The sequence below is a fragment of the Haplochromis burtoni genome, unplaced genomic scaffold (genome assembly GCF_018398535.1).
Source record: "Haplochromis burtoni strain Fernald_Lab_line unplaced genomic scaffold, NCSU_Asbu1 Contig_32, whole genome shotgun sequence".
In the NCBI taxonomy this organism is placed as follows: Eukaryota; Metazoa; Chordata; class Actinopteri; order Cichliformes; family Cichlidae; genus Haplochromis; species Haplochromis burtoni.
This window is the reverse complement of record NW_024582393.1, coordinates 1,248,552-1,265,103: the sequence shown is the minus strand read 5'-3', so window position 1 is coordinate 1,265,103 and position 16,552 is coordinate 1,248,552. Positions and strand designations below refer to the sequence as shown.

Genomic DNA, 16,552 nt, shown 5'->3' with positions numbered 1-16,552 from the left:
TTTACTTTGGTTTTCTGAGCCCTTTAATTTTGTGTAATTTATAGATTATTGAACTATTTTGTTTGAGTTGTTTTGTAATTTATGGAGCTATTCTACTTCATTTTAAGTTTGGTTGTGCTTAATATTTTGTCTGCTGTTACTTTTATATTAGCCAACCTGATTGTATCACAGGACTTCATTTTCACTGCAACAACACTGAAAGGACAAACAATCCTTTGAAACTTTGAAATGTTAAACCCACATTAATCGAAAAAGCATAAAAATATAATGCATTATGCAAAACCAAAAAAGAAACAATAAGATATTACACACAGACAAAATATATTTCTCTGACAACAACCTGATAGAAACTGACAAAAAGTGAGGAAAAGGGGTTGTCAGACTAGTCTTCATAGCAAGCATTGTTCATGGACAGGATGGGTAGGCGACCACAAAACAGACGTTGCCTTAATGACATCATTCAAGGTGTTTCTTTTGCAGTCAGGCCTCTGTGGTGACCAGCCACACTGCCTATTTAAGGAAACCCACGGTCTTGCGAAAGAAACGCTCCTTTCCCAAACGGCTCTGCAACTGCTCACAACTCTCTTTCCTTGTGCTTCCACCGCTCCACCATGCAGAGCCTCTAAATGTTTAGGCCCTTTTCTCTAAATAAGGCAGCCTTATCGTAGTTCCTGTCATTTCTCCCTTTTCCCCCAAACATCCCGAGCAGCGTCTGTGGCAGTAGCAAGCTGTAGCCTGTGCATTCTTTTGCCTTGTATGGAGAAATGGCCTGGCCTGGGATGTCTTTGTGCAGGACAGGCCAGTCTCTCCATTGGCTCGGATAGAAAGGGGAGGGACCCACTGGGAGTCTGACTCTTTGAGCAAACTTTTCAGTGCCTGCTTCTCTTCCCACTGCTGTTTCGGGGCCAGACAAAAGGAGTTTGAAGTACTCCCAAACATTTCTACTTGAAGGAAAGGTGAGAATAAAAGCTGTTTTTAAGCCTGGATTGAACAAATAGACAATACATAGCTTTAGAGCTGTTGTTTGGTGAGCCACAAGTGAATTTGATGTGTAGATTTTTGGGTACAATGCTCATCTGTCAGTGGCGAGGGTGAAAGTGAGGATACAGTTACAGGGAGCTGCTGAAATGGGAAACAAGGAAGGAGCAGTAGGAAATTTTCATCCCTTGATAAAGACAGGGAGAAACTTGAAGATGTTATTTATCTCAGAGTCTGAATTTGTGCATAAACTGTATGGATGTGTGCTTACTTCCATGTCATCACCAAGGCACATTAAACAGGGGAATTTCTGAATGCAGCTGACCCGTTTAGAGCCGTGTCATTCACACTGTCTTACACACAGACACACACTCCTCTGATGTCTTTTTATAGGCGATGAGATTTCTCTTCACTCTGTTTGCTTTTGGAATTCCTGACCGTTGGCCTCTTGGTCTGCGCTTCAGTAATATTGACCTGCACGACCTGATATAAGGCTGTGGGATGACAGCCTGAATGTTTGATGATAGCAGAGTGTGAGCGTGGGTGTCTGTCCTCGTTGGCCAGAGGGACAGAGAAGCTTTGTCACTCCTCGGTGGATAAAAGGGTCCATGGAGGAGTCGAGGCAGCCGGAGAACAAATACAATTGTTAGCACAAGCTGAGCTGAGGCACGTCAGCCAAACGCTTACGTTGCTGTCAAAAATACTTGTTTTTTCAGCTTCTTTATGAATCATTGTTGATTCACTCTGTGGAGAATGCGGGAGTTTTTAGCTGTTGCTACAGCACCAGATACAGAGGGACTTGAAACCAGGTTCTGTCTTATTGCAGCTTAAAAATGTGAGCTATGACATAATCTCACTCTCACAGAGTCTGTCAGAAGTTTACATGGATCTCATTTCAAAGCGATATCGATGTAGAGATACATACCAGTGAGCCTCTCTCATTACACAGCAAGAATTCTATCAGTGAGGCCAAACAAGACTCCACAATACAGATAACGAATTTCCACTACATACCTCACATTGGACTGTTTACGCTTGAGCCACTTCATTTGAGACTTAAGCAAAGTGTCTGCATAATCCAAGCGTTTTGTGTTGTGTGAGGACTTTACCATCTAGGCAGGAGGGAGACGCTGTAATCAGGCGGAGGAATTCCTCTGTTCCTGAAACCATCAAGTAGAGCTATACACTGTTTTGTTTCCAGCTTCCTCAACGACTGAGAGATGGAGAATGGGAAGGCTTTGGGCCAATTGCACACCTTCCAGATTGCTTCATTTTTCTGGCACACAATGGGACTGAACCAGCCAAACAGTAGCCAAATGAAAGGAAGGATTAATCCAACATGTGTCTGTGATGAAAGAGGGAATGAGAGTGTGTGTGTCTCTGCTTCACTTGGCACACAGTTGTATAAACACCCTTCCTGTACCATTTTTAGCGGGAACCCAAGCATGCAGATCCATATCTGGATTTTTATGTCTTTATGTAAATGTTAGCCATTTGGAAACTTGGGGCAGAGCCTAGGTCGGACATCCTGATTTGCATTGGCAATAAAAATTCAAATTCTATCACAGTGCATTCATCTGTATAGAAATCAACACAAGAAGAACCTTTTTATATTTAGTTTTAAAAAGATAAAGGACCAGTTAGATAGGCAAACCTGTCTTCACATGCTTTTCGGTGAAGCCTTTTATGAATCATGCTGGCAAAATGCACAGGAGATTTAAGACTCCATTTAAGAAATTTAAGACTAGCCCAGCCCTTTAAATACGATGACACTGTTACAGAGGCATTACCTTTTGTGAAAATGGAGCAGTGAAGAATGCACGTAGTCATTAAAGCATGCAATTAAATAAAGGGATTGTAGTTCATTTTGTCTCAAAAACAAAAAACCAAACAAACACTGAATTGTGTTCACTTTTTCTGCACAGAGTTGTTAAGTACACACATTTAAACCAGTGCTAAAGCAGTTTGGCCAACTTATCGACAGATTCATGTAAGGAGAAACTAAAAAATATTTATTTATTTTTGATGACTGAGAGCCGATATAGAGAACCAGCACATGCTGAAAGAACAAACAGTGTGTCTGTGCGTTGCTGATTGACCGTTACTGTACTGCTTTTCTATTTTCGTAATCATTGTTAGGTAGCATTTCTTGACACAAGATGTATTAGTCAGTGTTTGGGAAGTTTATTCTAGTATGATGTCTAGAACAGAAGAGTTGAAAATAAACAGAAATGCTCCCTTGCTATTGTTCTAATCACTCTAATAGAATCACATGACGCTGATGAAGAAAAGACGCGATGCTACATTCTGTCTGTTTTCTCAGGCTGCACAAGTTGCAATGAGCTGTCACTGACTCACTCTTGTATTTCACATCTTGTGATGAAACGTGTCTAATCTTATGGGAACAGTCTCTTCCAGGGTGGCAATGGTCTGATCTATAAGGCACAAGTCACCAAAAGGTTTGATGGATATAAAAATTATGTAAATTATAGGCACATTATGTGGAGTTTGACACCATTATCCACATCATCATTAAACCATATAAGAGAATTGGCATTATGTACATTAGGTGGTGTGTGTGGGGGTTGGTTTGTCATTTCTTTTCCTTTCTTTTTTTTCAGCTTGCCCCCATGCTGGTAAATTTCTTTCTCTCACTTCCCCTAGAGAGGGAATCGCAGTCTCGCTAAATGTCAGGTGCTGAGATGAGTGTGAAAATGACATGTCTTCACAGTACAAGCAGCAGCTAACTCAATCTCCTTCCAGAATTAAACCTGCCACTCGTGTCAGGGTCTGCAGGGATTTTCCATTTGTCTGCGCATGTGAGTGTGTTCAATTGTTTGATTGTGTTGGAGCCAACGTGCAATAGGATGCGGAGAATAGAGGGACAGGCAGGTTTGTGCAGGAAAAGAGTAGATAAATGTGGTCGAGTCCCAAAGAAGTACGACATCTTGAGCTGGGTAACTAAGGTGATGTTACTACCGCGTGTCATTAATTCACAATTCATTCGCTGTTAAAAAAAAAAAAAAAAAAGACTGCTCTCTCTTTGTATAATGTCTTTGGGGGTTACAACGCTTTTATCTAATTTACGAATATGTGCACAGGTCCAGATCCAGACGCCACCATGTCGAGCAAACGTGCCAAGGGAAAGACCACCAAGAAGCGCCCGCAGAGAGCCACCTCCAATGTCTTTGCTATGTTTGATCAGTCTCAGATTCAGGAGTTTAAAGAGGCGTTCAACATGATCGACCAGAACAGAGATGGTTTCATCGACAAGGAAGATCTGCATGACATGTTGGCCTCTCTGGGTAAACAGTGTTACATTTATAGACGTGACAAAATATATACTACTAAACAGGTCACATTTTACTTGTAAGAGGAACTTCCCTTAGGAATTGAGGGCATTGTTTTTTCCACATTATAAAACTGGAGAATTAGCAAAACTGCAGTTCTGGTGATTGCCAGAGATGATGATGATGATGATGGTGGTGATGTTGTCAGGGGTATTTCTGTTTTCTAAGTTTAGGCAGGGAGATCAGAAAGAGAGAGAAAAATTAGGGAATCAGAAAAATGTTTTCCAAGTGTGCGGAAGTTCAGCGCCAAAGTACTGGAACAGCCCTTTTAATACATATATATTAAGATATAAGACTGAGGCTTTAGCTAGTCAAATGTGCCTTTTTAATTAAAAAATAAATATGTTAAATAATCCCAAAATGAAGTGTAACATAGTAACTGTAACAGAGATCAAATACTTAAAACTGGTTCTAAATGCATGAGTTCTGACACAGTTTTGGTTACTGCAGTGTGATCGAGTCCAGTGCTTCGTCAAAAGAAATCAAATAGTAGCTGCACACTTTGCACTGCAGTACAGAACCAGTGCAAATCATGGTAATCTGGGATCAGTCCATACTCTGTTAAGTTTAATAAGAAGTGCAAGTATGACAAGGTTGCCAACTGTACTATATTCAGAGATGGGCAGTAACGCGTTACTGTAATCCGATTACTTTTTTCAAGTAACGAGTAAAGTAAGGGATTACTATTGCAAAAACGGTAATTAGATTACCGTTACTTTCCCGTAGGAACGCTGCGTTACTGCGTTACTAAAACCGTGAATTCCTTTTGCGAGAATGTCTCATGACAGTGACGTAAGCGAGTGCGACGTTCGTGACAACAGCTGTGTGCAGATCAACAATGGATCATATATCGAGTGCGGAGAGAGTATGAGCGTGCAGCGTTTAAAGCGTGGAAGTACTGACCTTACTTTGAGTTTGATTCCATAAAAAGTGACAAAAACATTAGCTGTCCGTTGTGCGTGGGAAGAAAACTTCTTTTTACAGCGAAAAAAACCCCCCTAAACTTCCAAGCAAGCACCGAGTGCGCTACGAGTAATGGGAAACTCACAGAGAAACTCGCGGATTCTTCCACTGACCGCTGCGGCACACCTGCACCAGGGTAAACCTCCGCCTACCCACTCCTGCTTTACAGGTGAAAATAGAGCAACAGGACCGCTAGTCTTTGATTTTATTTATTTTCTGCTGTGTTTTACTTGCATCTATTTGAAAGAGTGAGTGTAAACACAAAAAATATTTTATTTTATGTGCTGGAATGTGCAGAAAATAGGTTTAAATGTTAAACTAATTTTTCCAGTCAGAGAATGTTGCATATAATTAAATGTTTTGCTTGATGCATGAATTAAATACGCCCACGAGTGCCCCGCAGGGGACATGTGGAGAAAAAAAAATCTCAACGATGGACTTTGCGAGATCCCGAGATTGTTTTGCGCAATCCTCCGCAAAACTTTTTAAGCCCGCCATTCTTCGCGATGGCCGCCCGCAGTCCTCGCAGTTAGCGCAGAGCTACTTTGGATTTTAGATCGATAGTCGCCGCTGGAAAGCGGTGTCTCCTCCCAGACCTGAGAGGTCTCGACCTCCCGTTAGCTCAAATTTTAAAGACGACTCTTCTCCATTTGATTACATTTTGTATGATGGATTATGTAGAAAAAGTAGAATTGGGCTGAAAGATCTATCGCTTTATCACCTCTTCAGGTTGTAAATTGTGTTTTTAAAAAGTAACTAAGTAATTAATTACTTTTGAAAATAAGTAATCAGTAAAGTAACGGGATTACTTTTTTGGGGAAGTAATCAGTAATTAGTTACTGATTACTTTTTTCAAGTAACTTGACCAACACTGACTATATTAAAGACACTTTTGCGATTTTAGTCAATATACTTGTTAAATAGGATTTGCAACAGAAAGGAGATTCACATGGCTGAAAGTTGAATCAAATAATATACAGAAAACGTTGATTTTTAGAGGGGTGTTGAGGTGGAAGTCATTACCACTTCAAATTGTACATAAGAGTACGAAAGAATACTTGAAATATTTATTAAAACAGGATTACCAAAAGCAGGAAAATGTGCAATTAAAATGGATCTTGGGTTGAGTATGTAAGGACCACAACAAGAATAGCAAAGACCTGTGATTCCAGGTAAACTAACTATAAGTGACACTTAAATGTTCATCCACACTTGCTGGTTTGGGCCGATTATTTCTTATTATCAGACAACAAGATGTTAATTCCTAGATGAGCGATGGATGCATGTGACGATATTCTTCCTCAGGTAAGAACCCTTCTGATGAATATCTGGAGGGGATGATGAGCGAAGCACCAGGGCCCATTAACTTCACCATGTTCCTTACCATGTTTGGAGAGAGGCTCAATGGAACAGACCCCGAGGATGTCATCCGCAATGCCTTTGCCTGCTTTGATGAGGAGGGATCTGGTGGGTCAATACGCATCTTGTACACACACGCACAAATCCCGTTTCACTCTGCCAGGGCTCGGATCATTAACTCCCCTCTCAATTCTCCACGTCCAAGGTGTGATCCACGAGGACCATTTGAGAGAGCTGCTGACCACCATGGGTGACCGCTTCACAGATGAAGAAGTGGACGAGCTATTTCGGGAGGCTCCCATCGACAAGAAGGGAAACTTCAACTATGCAGAGTTCACCCGCATCCTTAAACATGGCGCCAAAGACAAGGATGACGAGTAGAGGGAGAAAATGACTGCCTCTGGCCTCCCCCCTGCACACATGCTGCACCACAAATCCATCTGTAGCTCCTGTCTTTGTCAATCTTGCAGATTTGAAAGGAATTCATGTAGGACTGAAGTATATCTTTTATAAAATGGCAGAAATAAATTTATTGTACATTTAAATACCTACATGTTTAACAAGGGTGGCATGTCTGAAGTAATTTGAGATCCCCTTTTTTGTTTTTTACATTTAAACATCATTCCAGATGTTGCACCTGTCTTCATCCACATTGACTGCAGTTTTTCTGGCCTTTGTAGACAACATGATTGGATTTTGGAGATGCATTAAGCAGATCTGTGTATTTGTACAGAGGCCATTTGACGTACTTCATACAATACCAGCCATGTTTACCTCTTCCTGCCAGTTACCGACCACACCTGCGCAACTTGTCTCCTTTTCTGTCTAATATATATCCTTGTATGATGAAAACAGATTAAAGAAAAAAAAAACCCTGACCTTTCATCATTTTTATTCGGTTTAGACAAATATTTCCTGTAGTTGAAATGGTCACTAAGAATGGCAGTCAAAAGTGAGATCATCCTCCCGTCAGCTGGTTGTGTGTATTTGTTAAAGGATCGGGTATGTCTGTGTTGTTGAAGGAATTCAGTTTCGAAATTTCTCAGGCAAATAAAGTGAGTGGAGAGTGTGTTTGGCGTATTTTTAAAATGTTGCACCATGCCTGCATTCAAACATTTCTAGCATTTCATGACAGCGCTTTTTTTCCTACAAAGCTGCAGTAAAGTATTCTGTGCTTTACGTAACTGCCAGATACTTAAATTGAGCTGGAATGCAACCAATAAATATTTACTTACAGCTACTTCACGTTGCAGCGTTAACTAAGTACATATTCACTAACACATTTAATGACATGAATGGTTTTTGGTTGTTTGGTGTCTTTATCAGGGGTTTAAAGAGACTGGATACACTGCACCAGTTTTTAATAAATTTGATTAAAATGTAACACTTTTTCTCTGCTTGTTGGGCTGAGCCTTTGAGGTAGGACAGAAAGAAACATTGGATTCATTTTGAGAAATATAATGACATCCCAGCTATGTTTACATGACTTGCATATGAACAGAAACAAATATGCATGAGCTGTTGTATGTTGCAACCCCCCCCTTTCTAGTTGCTTAAATAAATTTTTAAATCTCATATCATAGACCAGAAGAAATCTAGGTGCCGGGTTGCTATTATAGCATCTGGACAGTAAAATAAAGATTTTCCTCAACAGCAAATCAATTTGTCCCATTAAATTGGTCCAATTGTAATAAAACTTCTTGCCTCTGTATATAAAGACACAAGTGCCACCATAAACCCGACAGAATCATATTTTTACTCGTTTAGATTAAAAACATATCTGGGAGTACATGTGCGCGCGCACACACACACACACACACACACAGTAGTAGATGGGCTAAAATAAACATGCTATTTGAAAGCTGTTTCAAATTGATATTTTGTCATATAAAATTTTGTAATTTGCTAAAAGTAAAAAAAGAATGCTTCCCGTTTTGGTTTTTAAACGAAACATCTCACAATGATAGACAGATTGCAAGTTAGAAACTTCGATATTTAAACCTTTAAAAGCAGCTTCAAAGGTTTTTAAATTTCTGAATTTTAGCCAAGATGTTTGAAGAAATCAAGGTCAACCCCACTACTGCACAGAAGGAACTCACAAGTGATCAATTTGCTTTCAGAAGCAAAACAAAGACAAATGAAACATTTATAAACAGTTTTGAAATTTTATTTCCTTGAAAGGCTCATACAAAAAAAAAGAAAAAAAAAAAAAAGACAAGACATTTTAAATTTAAGGCATATATTGCACAGACTATTTAAGTCTTTAATATAAAATGAGACATCTTAATCAGTTGTAGGTTTAAGGCACAACAGTCAGCCATACTACCAGCAGTCAGTTGTGAGTCACATGAAATTGAATGATCACGTTTTGAATGCATGTAGCTGTACAGAGGCCACACAGTTATAAAGCTTAAGTCAAAACATCCAAAGAAAAAAAAAAAGAAAAAAAAAAAAGCACATCATAGGAAACTTAATATAAAGCACTGCCATTAAACAAAAACACCTTAGTCATCCATCCAGTATTACAACCATTAAGGTGTACTCACAGTGACATGATTTAGCATCAATGGAAAAAAAAATAAAAAAAAATAAAGAAAGATTGCGTTTAATACTTAATATCCTTGACATGACCCAAGTCTGACATGACTTTTGTAAATTGAGGTATAAATGCACATCAGACAGAATACCTGAACAAAATAAAGCCTTAAAAAGAAAAATCAAAATCCTGAAATACAAGTGGCAGTGAGGAAACAAAACAAAAAAACAAAACAAAACAACAACAGTAAAATAAAAATGTATGACCATTTTTCCATGTCTGACAAGAGCAAGACAGGAAAGGAAAAAAAGAAAAAAAAATTTTTTTTTCTAGGAATGATTGTGATGGTCGATGCTTGGCAGTATGACAACATTTACAACCCACACATTTATTTAAACAAAAACAAAAACGCAGAATAAACCTAACCGTTTGAGCTAAACACAGCTCGGTAACACTGGTAAACATGATAGTATTGTAGATTAAGTTTTGCTACAGCATTATTCTCATACAAATGTAACTTTCCCACAAACACTGCTACTGTTAAAAGTTGAGATGGCATTTAGCCACAAATTGTGGTTCATCCTATTACAGTTTCATGGAAACTAAAACTTTATGATTAGAAAGTCTATAGAAACCATTTGTAAATAAAAGTGGAAATCACAGATGAGGAAATACTAGAACATTAAATATACAAAAAGTCAGCTACTGAGTGTGGTACATTTGCTTTGCAGAGAACCTATGTGCACAGAGAAATATCTGCTGAATAAAATGGGAACATAGAAACCATAAATATTATAAACCATAAAAGCACCATTTCTCTCACTAAACTGAATGCGTCGTGGAGTTGTGAGGGCTTCATGTTAACAGATGATTGCCTAGAAGAAAAACATGTTTTTGGCTAAATCACTATAATACTGATTTTAATTAAAACTACAGATATAACTGTAGAAAAAAAAAAAAAAAAAAAAAAAGGGGCAAAAAGAAAAAAGGCAAAGCATATACTTCGCAGAAAGTTGACACAACAGGTCACTCCCCTTTTAACTAAAACAACAGGAATACATTATGAAAGGGTCCGAGCTTGCTGCTGTAAAAAATCAGTTTCTCTCATCCCAAAAAAATGAATAATAATAATAATAAAAAATAAACACATTGCACTAAACTAAGAAGATGGTGATGTGAATATTAAAACAAAACAATGCCCTCATTTTTATCCTAGAGGGGAGTGGATGTTTCGCAGTCAGTGTCTTTTGTACATTCAATAAAATCCAGTACTGCTACTAAAGAGGCCAACTTTGCTGGTGGTGCCAATTACACCAAAAAGTGGGCGATCAATACATCCTGGTAAAAATGGTAAGAGGTTAAAAAACAAACAAACATAAAATTATTTTTTTTGCATTTACGCTACAGGAATGTTCATTATGAAAGTGATTTAAGAAAACCCCCTTCTGTTGTCAAACAGCATAATAAACACAGTCTCTTTCCCATCTCTTTTTCTATTTTATAAGTACCATTATGTTGGTTACTTTACTTCATCCCAGTTTGCACATCTGATTAACTAATTCCCCGCTGCACATTCTACAGGCTCAGGTTTAAAACTCATATCAAAACGTACTGGTGATGAATAAAAAAAATAAAAAATAATAATAATAATACATTCTCCAATATAGTGTTGTCCATACTAAAATTAGTGTTTGGTCTACACAACTATATATATATATTTTTTTTTTTAAAAAGAGCTCCTAGTTGACAGTTTCACTCACCGGGTGCAGTGGGCCCCACACGGCACTAATGGGGGTTTTCCCCAGGGAGCGGCTTTGCCTGGTGACCATGCTCCAAACACGGGGCACAGAAGCTGAATTCCTCTGTGAACTACTGCTACTTGTGCTGGTACTGCTCGGGGACGTGGGCTGCTGGGAGGCGGTGTGCTGGGAACTGAGGCCAAGAGGAGGTGTGATGGATGCGGACTGGGGCGAAACTGAGGCAGCAGCTGAAACCTGGGCAGAGGCTGATGCTGGGCTTGTAACTGGGGCTTCAGAAGACATGACAGCTGAAGATGGCAGTGGGCATGCTACTGCAACTGGAGTTGAGGGGGACCTGGGACATGGCAGCTGAAGTGGTATTCCTCTGGTGGGTGGAACAACAGCTACATTTATGGATAACTCCTGATTTGCAGAGACGGAAGATACATTTGTGACTGGCAGAAGGACTGGGGATGGCACTGAGCTCGGCACACTTGCAGGACATGTAGTGGACAACGGAGTTGCAACTGAGCTCAAGGCTAAAGCTGGTGAGGCTGGAGCAGCTACTGGTTTGTGAGGATCTTGCTGTTTTAAGACTAAGGCAGGTACTGGCATCATGGTTGGCAGATGGGCTGTAAGAAGTTGAGGCTGATCCTGCTCTATGTGGCAAACGATGACTTTATTCATATGAAGCGGTGATATCCCTGGAGCTGAGAAAAAGACTGGAGCTGGGACTGGAAGAGATGCTTCTGTGCTCGCAGGCACCGAATCCTTTCCCGAAGGCACATCTGATGCTGGAACGGTCATAGCTGTCTCCATTAGATGCTGCACCCTGGAAGGATCCAAGACTTGTTGGTTGTCTTCTGGAGGAGGTGTGAGGCCTATCTCTCGGTTACAAGTGCTGCTCTGTGACTCTGCTTGTTCAGTCTCTGTGGGTTTATTCTGGCTCTTCAGCTTCATTTCGTTTTCCAGCTCTATAGCTTTCTGCGCAGCTACATCTGCGAGGAGGCGCAAAGCACTAAAGTCCGGGGGAGCGCATTGATCTGGAGGAGTTGGTGGAGGTGTGTTGAAGAGGCCATTGGTGGTGCTAGCTGCTGTATTTCTGCTGGCAAGACTTGCCAAATAAGGCCCCTGTTCTTTCACTTTCATCAGCAGACTTTGTGCATCCAGCTTCATCAGTGCCTGGACTGACACTTCCTTACCAGGGTAACCTGCTCCTGTCAGAATAGCTGTTGCTGTGCTTCCGAGAACACCGAGGTCAAAAACAGGGGCAGAATGAATGACAGATGGGCGCTCCGGCAATGGGTTGGGAGAGGAGTGGCTTTCTGTGAAGGAGACGCCTCCTCCACTGGAGGAGTGCCCCTCATTTCTACCTACAACCTTGCGAGAGATGGTGAACTTGGTGGGATCTTTGCCATCCTTGCGAAGCAGGTCAGGGAGCAGGCGGCGACGTGCGTTGATGAACCAGTTACAGATCTGGGAAAATAAATACAAAAACTGTAGATTTCAGGTATGAGAAGAACCAATATTTTCTGCTTACCAGCCTAAAAGAAGTGTCAGACAACTGACGCAAACAGCAACGTTTCTTCACCTAAACCTGTACCCAAGCACCACTCCCTCTAGTGGTACAGTCTCTCACATGACAAGACAAGGCGTGAGAGCCCCCATACAGCTGGCAGCAATGAAGGTTTGAGCTCAAATATGCTGAGCCACAGAGAAGCCAGCCAAAGGCATTCCAGTGAACTGACTACATAACAAGAAACTCTGCTGCAGCCTCATACTGATCTGCAAATGCCTTATCTAATGCAGCCTGTCTGTGCATGCCTACGTGTTGGGAGGGAAAGAGGAAACGTCTACCACTGATGCAACAAAGTAAAAAAAGGAAGGCTGGGAAAAATGCTATTCTCTTTAGTACAATGCATACATTCCACTAACATTCAACTATTGTTTTGCTTTCACTTGTTCACAATCAGAAAGAGCAGTTAAAGCAGCAAGTGCTTTTAGATTTACATGCACAATCCATCAGACATCATCAGCCAAATACGCGTCACACTTGTTTGTACTAACAGACGTAGCGTCGTGCCTCTGATGCAAGTTTCTCTCGCGAGTGAAAAGAATAAATCAATAAATGAAAACCTGCTCCTTACCTGCAGCACCGTGAGGCTGGTTTGGCTCGACAGACTTTGTTTCTCCTGCTCTGAAGGGTAGGCGTTGAAGCGGTGCTCGTACAGCCAGCTCTTGAGAATCTGCACCGCCTCCTTGGGCAGGTTACCACGGCGACGGCGCTTCCCAGAGAGCCCCCTTCCTGACAGGTCGAGCGGGGAGCCATCATCGCTGTCCGCTGAGGTGTGCTCCTCACGCTCCGGGCAAGTATCCTCTGTGAGAGCTGAGAGAAAATAGGCAAGACGTCAGTCACTTTGACTTTTACACCCCTGGCTGACTTGGTTTGTAGGATGTAGTCCTTATAAAGTATTCTGATGTTACCCATCACTTATTCTGGCTCATGCATGGTGTGGTTTAGGCACAGTTCTTCAGACACCAGGTAAACAAACATTAAAGGAAGGTGACTGTTTGATCAAGGACATAAAAGTAACAGTACTTGTTTACTGCTATTTTTTTAACTATTACATAGTAACAAACAGATTTACAAGAGCTTCGTGATATTGTGCTACACGTGCCTTGCAAAAAAAGACTTTTATGGTTGGCACTGGAGGGAATCTCCCCTCAAAATGGAGCATGCCTGATCCCAGGGGTGGGCAAGTGAATGCAGTAAATGTCCTTCTGTGGGGCTGGGTGAAACCTGACCCCCGGGGGTAGCGCCTGTCCTCACAAAGACATTGTGGCCATATCAACATCACAGTAGCTAGTGGCCCAGGAATCTATTGACAATGCAAAGCACCTCGAGCCGATTCAACAAAAAGGGCAGGAGGGAAATAAAACAGCTATTACTATTAATAAAAACATTTCAGACAGCCCGACTCTATGAATAGGATAGATATTTCAAAAAACAGCCTTAATGTGGTCAAACTGGGTCTGACAAAAAACAGGACTTCTCGCTTGACAGAGATTTGAGGCATTCCCTGCAGTGCCCCGAAGAGGCGTGACGTACGTGATACTACAACTCCACTGGCTCACGGCACGGACCCTTTAAGATCTACAACAAAAAAAACTCTCCAAACTAGCTTACTGACAGCAAGCAAATACAATTCAGTGCAGGGCTGGCTTAGTAAGGTTTCATTCCGATAGGCCAGCTTGTCACATCAGCATCACGCTGATCAACTTGTGTTTACAAAATGTCCTCTCTACCTTTGTAGGCATCTGGAGCTCGGGGTCGCCTTGGAAAGCCTTGAAAAAGTAAAAAAGTTTAATACATGGTCACGGCCTCAGGCTGCTGAGACCGTAAAAAGAAAAAAATGATCGCCCAGCTATGCACAACAGACCGCTTTGTTAGAGAAATTAGGATGCATTTCAAAATACAAAACAAAAACCCCCACTACTTGCATAAAATAAAATATGACCAACCTGGAGGGAAAACGGGTAAATTAGCCATGTGGAAGGCACAAAAGGAGGCGAGCAGGGACGCACAGCCTCCCCGCATGTCGCTCCGCCAGATGGACACCATGCCTGCCTCCAGAGATAACTAGCTGGCTAGCTGTCCCTCCAAATTTCAACACAAACACACGCTGCATTTGCTCGCAACAAAAAACCCCGCATACCAGCCAGAGTCAACAGCGAAAAGCCACGCAGGGGCTCGTAGGCAGACACTCCGCTGGCGCGAAACGGACACGGCAAAAGACGAGTAGAGCTCACCTCTTTTGACTGCTTTCATTCTTTGTCGATAGCTGTATGGAAAACACGCAGCTGTCCAAGTTGCTCGTTGTTACAAAGCGTGCCCGGGAGCCAAACGATGGTTGACACAGCGACACTTTCTTCCAAGGCGCCGAAGGTGTTGGTGCTCTCGTCCCGACTCCAAAAAAACTAAAAGCCGTCGCCGCTAGAGTTGTGCCGCACGGAGGTGAGGAGAAAACAAAAGTCACATTTCCACCGCACTCTTCGCTTTCTTGCAAAGATAAATGTTGGCTGTCTTCTGTCGCTCCTTCCTTTTACCTGCAGCGGTTTGCTAATCTTGACAGTCCGTCCCACCCCTTTCACAGCTGTCGGCCAATCGCGTCGCGGCGTTTATTCCTAGGCGAACATGCGCCAATCGCGGCGCGTTTTCAGGCAGAAGACGGACTCTGTGTCACAGTGAGTGACGGGAGAACCATTTCATTCAAAATACAGCGCAGTCATTGAAACATTCTTATTATCTCGACGCGGTTAAAACCGGAGGGGAGCAACTAGCAACCCAGTGGTTACATAGACACAAGCGGGATGTATATATAACAACGGTGTAATCCCTTCAGACCACTGTGGTCATTTTATTATCGTCTCCAGGGGATAGCTTATATCTCTGTTTGAGATATGTAAAACATAACACAAAAACATAAGCGTCTTAAGAGTTGACTGGTGATTTCTTATTCACTTTGCTCGGTTTCTGTTCAAGCCCGAGAGGCTCGTTTGACAAAAATGGGACTGTTTTGATTTCTCGACATCTGTGGAAGACTCAAACTCCTCCAGAAAATAAGCGGGAGTTTTGGTTTCTGTGAGATTGATAGCACAAACAAATCAAGGTAAGATGCCTGTAAATGAAGACTATAGATCATAGTATGTTTTCGGTGTTAAAAACGATTTTTACACTTATTTAAAACAAAAAAGCAAAGGAAATCACCTTTTTAAAAGAGCAAAACACTAAAATAAAGGCAGCCATGATGACGTTTTTGAGAAAGTACTGTGTGCATTTATTGAATTTTAGGTCTCTGCATTATACATTTGAACAACCTTGAAATAGTATAAATAGCTCTACAGCATTGTAAAAGATGGGGATTTTAGTCCGACTTTGTTCTTATTTACAGAAGACATTTTTAGAAGCACGGGGAGAAATGCAAGATTATTAGTTTTGTCTTAATATCAAACAACCCTTTTACTCAGTATTGCGCATATACTTTAAATATTACCAGAGTATAGTGACAAGAATCTAAGTAAATCTCACTTTATGAGCACATCCACTCACTCACAACTTTGTCTCAGACAGCACAACCAGTTTTACTAAACCCACAGACCTTGAATTACACACAGCTTATAAGAGTAGTTTAAAGAACAGATTTAAAGTATGTGCTTGCTTCATAAAGTATTTCTTCTAGGATTTGTACAGACACTTTTTGCTACATCATATCTCTCATGTTTAAAAGAGTATTGCCCCTGCCCTTCACCCCCTTTTCCCAGTTATATTCCAAAGTCAGAGAAACAATGAAGGGATACGAAAGAGCTTTTTGTCCTCCCCCTCTCTTCAGAGTACTGCGTGGGGTTAGTTTCACTAGATTCACACTGTCTGATGGAAACACATTTAAATGTGCAAACATGTATCAAACTTCGATTCCCAAAATGAAACTTTTACCCTTTCACAGAAAAAAAAAATAGACTGCTCATCAAAGCTATGCTCTGATATGAAACTCATCATGCATTTAGTGTGATGCTAAATAAAAGCCCATTCATTATCACCCATAAAAATCAATAGTTTAGAGCAGCAA

General features: G+C 41.1%; 2 protein-coding genes across 2 annotated transcripts; one reads left to right on the top strand and one right to left on the bottom strand.

The window, feature by feature from the left end:
• Nucleotides 1-822: 822 nt before the first annotated feature.
• myl9b (myosin, light chain 9b, regulatory) lies at nucleotides 823-7,719 on the top strand. The gene is made up of 4 exons (XM_005918572.3): nucleotides 823-956; nucleotides 4,080-4,283; nucleotides 6,597-6,758; nucleotides 6,856-7,719. The coding sequence occupies exons 2-4, from the start codon at nucleotides 4,100-4,102 to the stop codon at nucleotides 7,029-7,031; spliced, it is 522 nt and encodes a 173-aa protein (XP_005918634.1). The 5' UTR covers nucleotides 823-956; nucleotides 4,080-4,099; the 3' UTR covers nucleotides 7,032-7,719.
• Nucleotides 7,720-10,140: 2,421 nt separating this feature from the next.
• Nucleotides 10,141-16,546, bottom strand: LOC102312159 (mucin-5AC). Its single transcript, XM_005918570.2, has 3 exons — nucleotides 14,736-16,546; nucleotides 13,073-13,311; nucleotides 10,141-12,401 (listed from the first exon to the last, which is right to left on the bottom strand). The coding sequence occupies exons 1-3, from the start codon at nucleotides 14,752-14,754 to the stop codon at nucleotides 10,926-10,928; spliced, it is 1,734 nt and encodes a 577-aa protein (XP_005918632.1). The 5' UTR covers nucleotides 14,755-16,546; the 3' UTR covers nucleotides 10,141-10,925.
• Nucleotides 16,547-16,552: the final 6 nt, after the last annotated feature.

Excerpts from the sequence above, each read along its gene's own strand:
- myl9b (XM_005918572.3), top strand. The coding sequence starts at position 4,100 with ATGTCGAGCAAACGTGCCAAGGGAAAGACCACCAAGAAGCGCCCGCAG. Across the intron at positions 4,284-6,596 it reads TGACATGTTGGCCTCTCTGG|GTAAGAACCCTTCTGATGAA; the intron begins GTAAACAGTGTT and ends ATTCTTCCTCAG. Across the intron at positions 6,759-6,855 it reads CTTTGATGAGGAGGGATCTG|GTGTGATCCACGAGGACCAT; the intron begins GTGGGTCAATAC and ends TCCACGTCCAAG.
- LOC102312159 (XM_005918570.2), bottom strand. Across the intron at positions 12,402-13,072 it reads CCAGCCTCACGGTGCTGCAG|ATCTGTAACTGGTTCATCAA; the intron begins GTAAGGAGCAGG and ends TTATTTTCCCAG.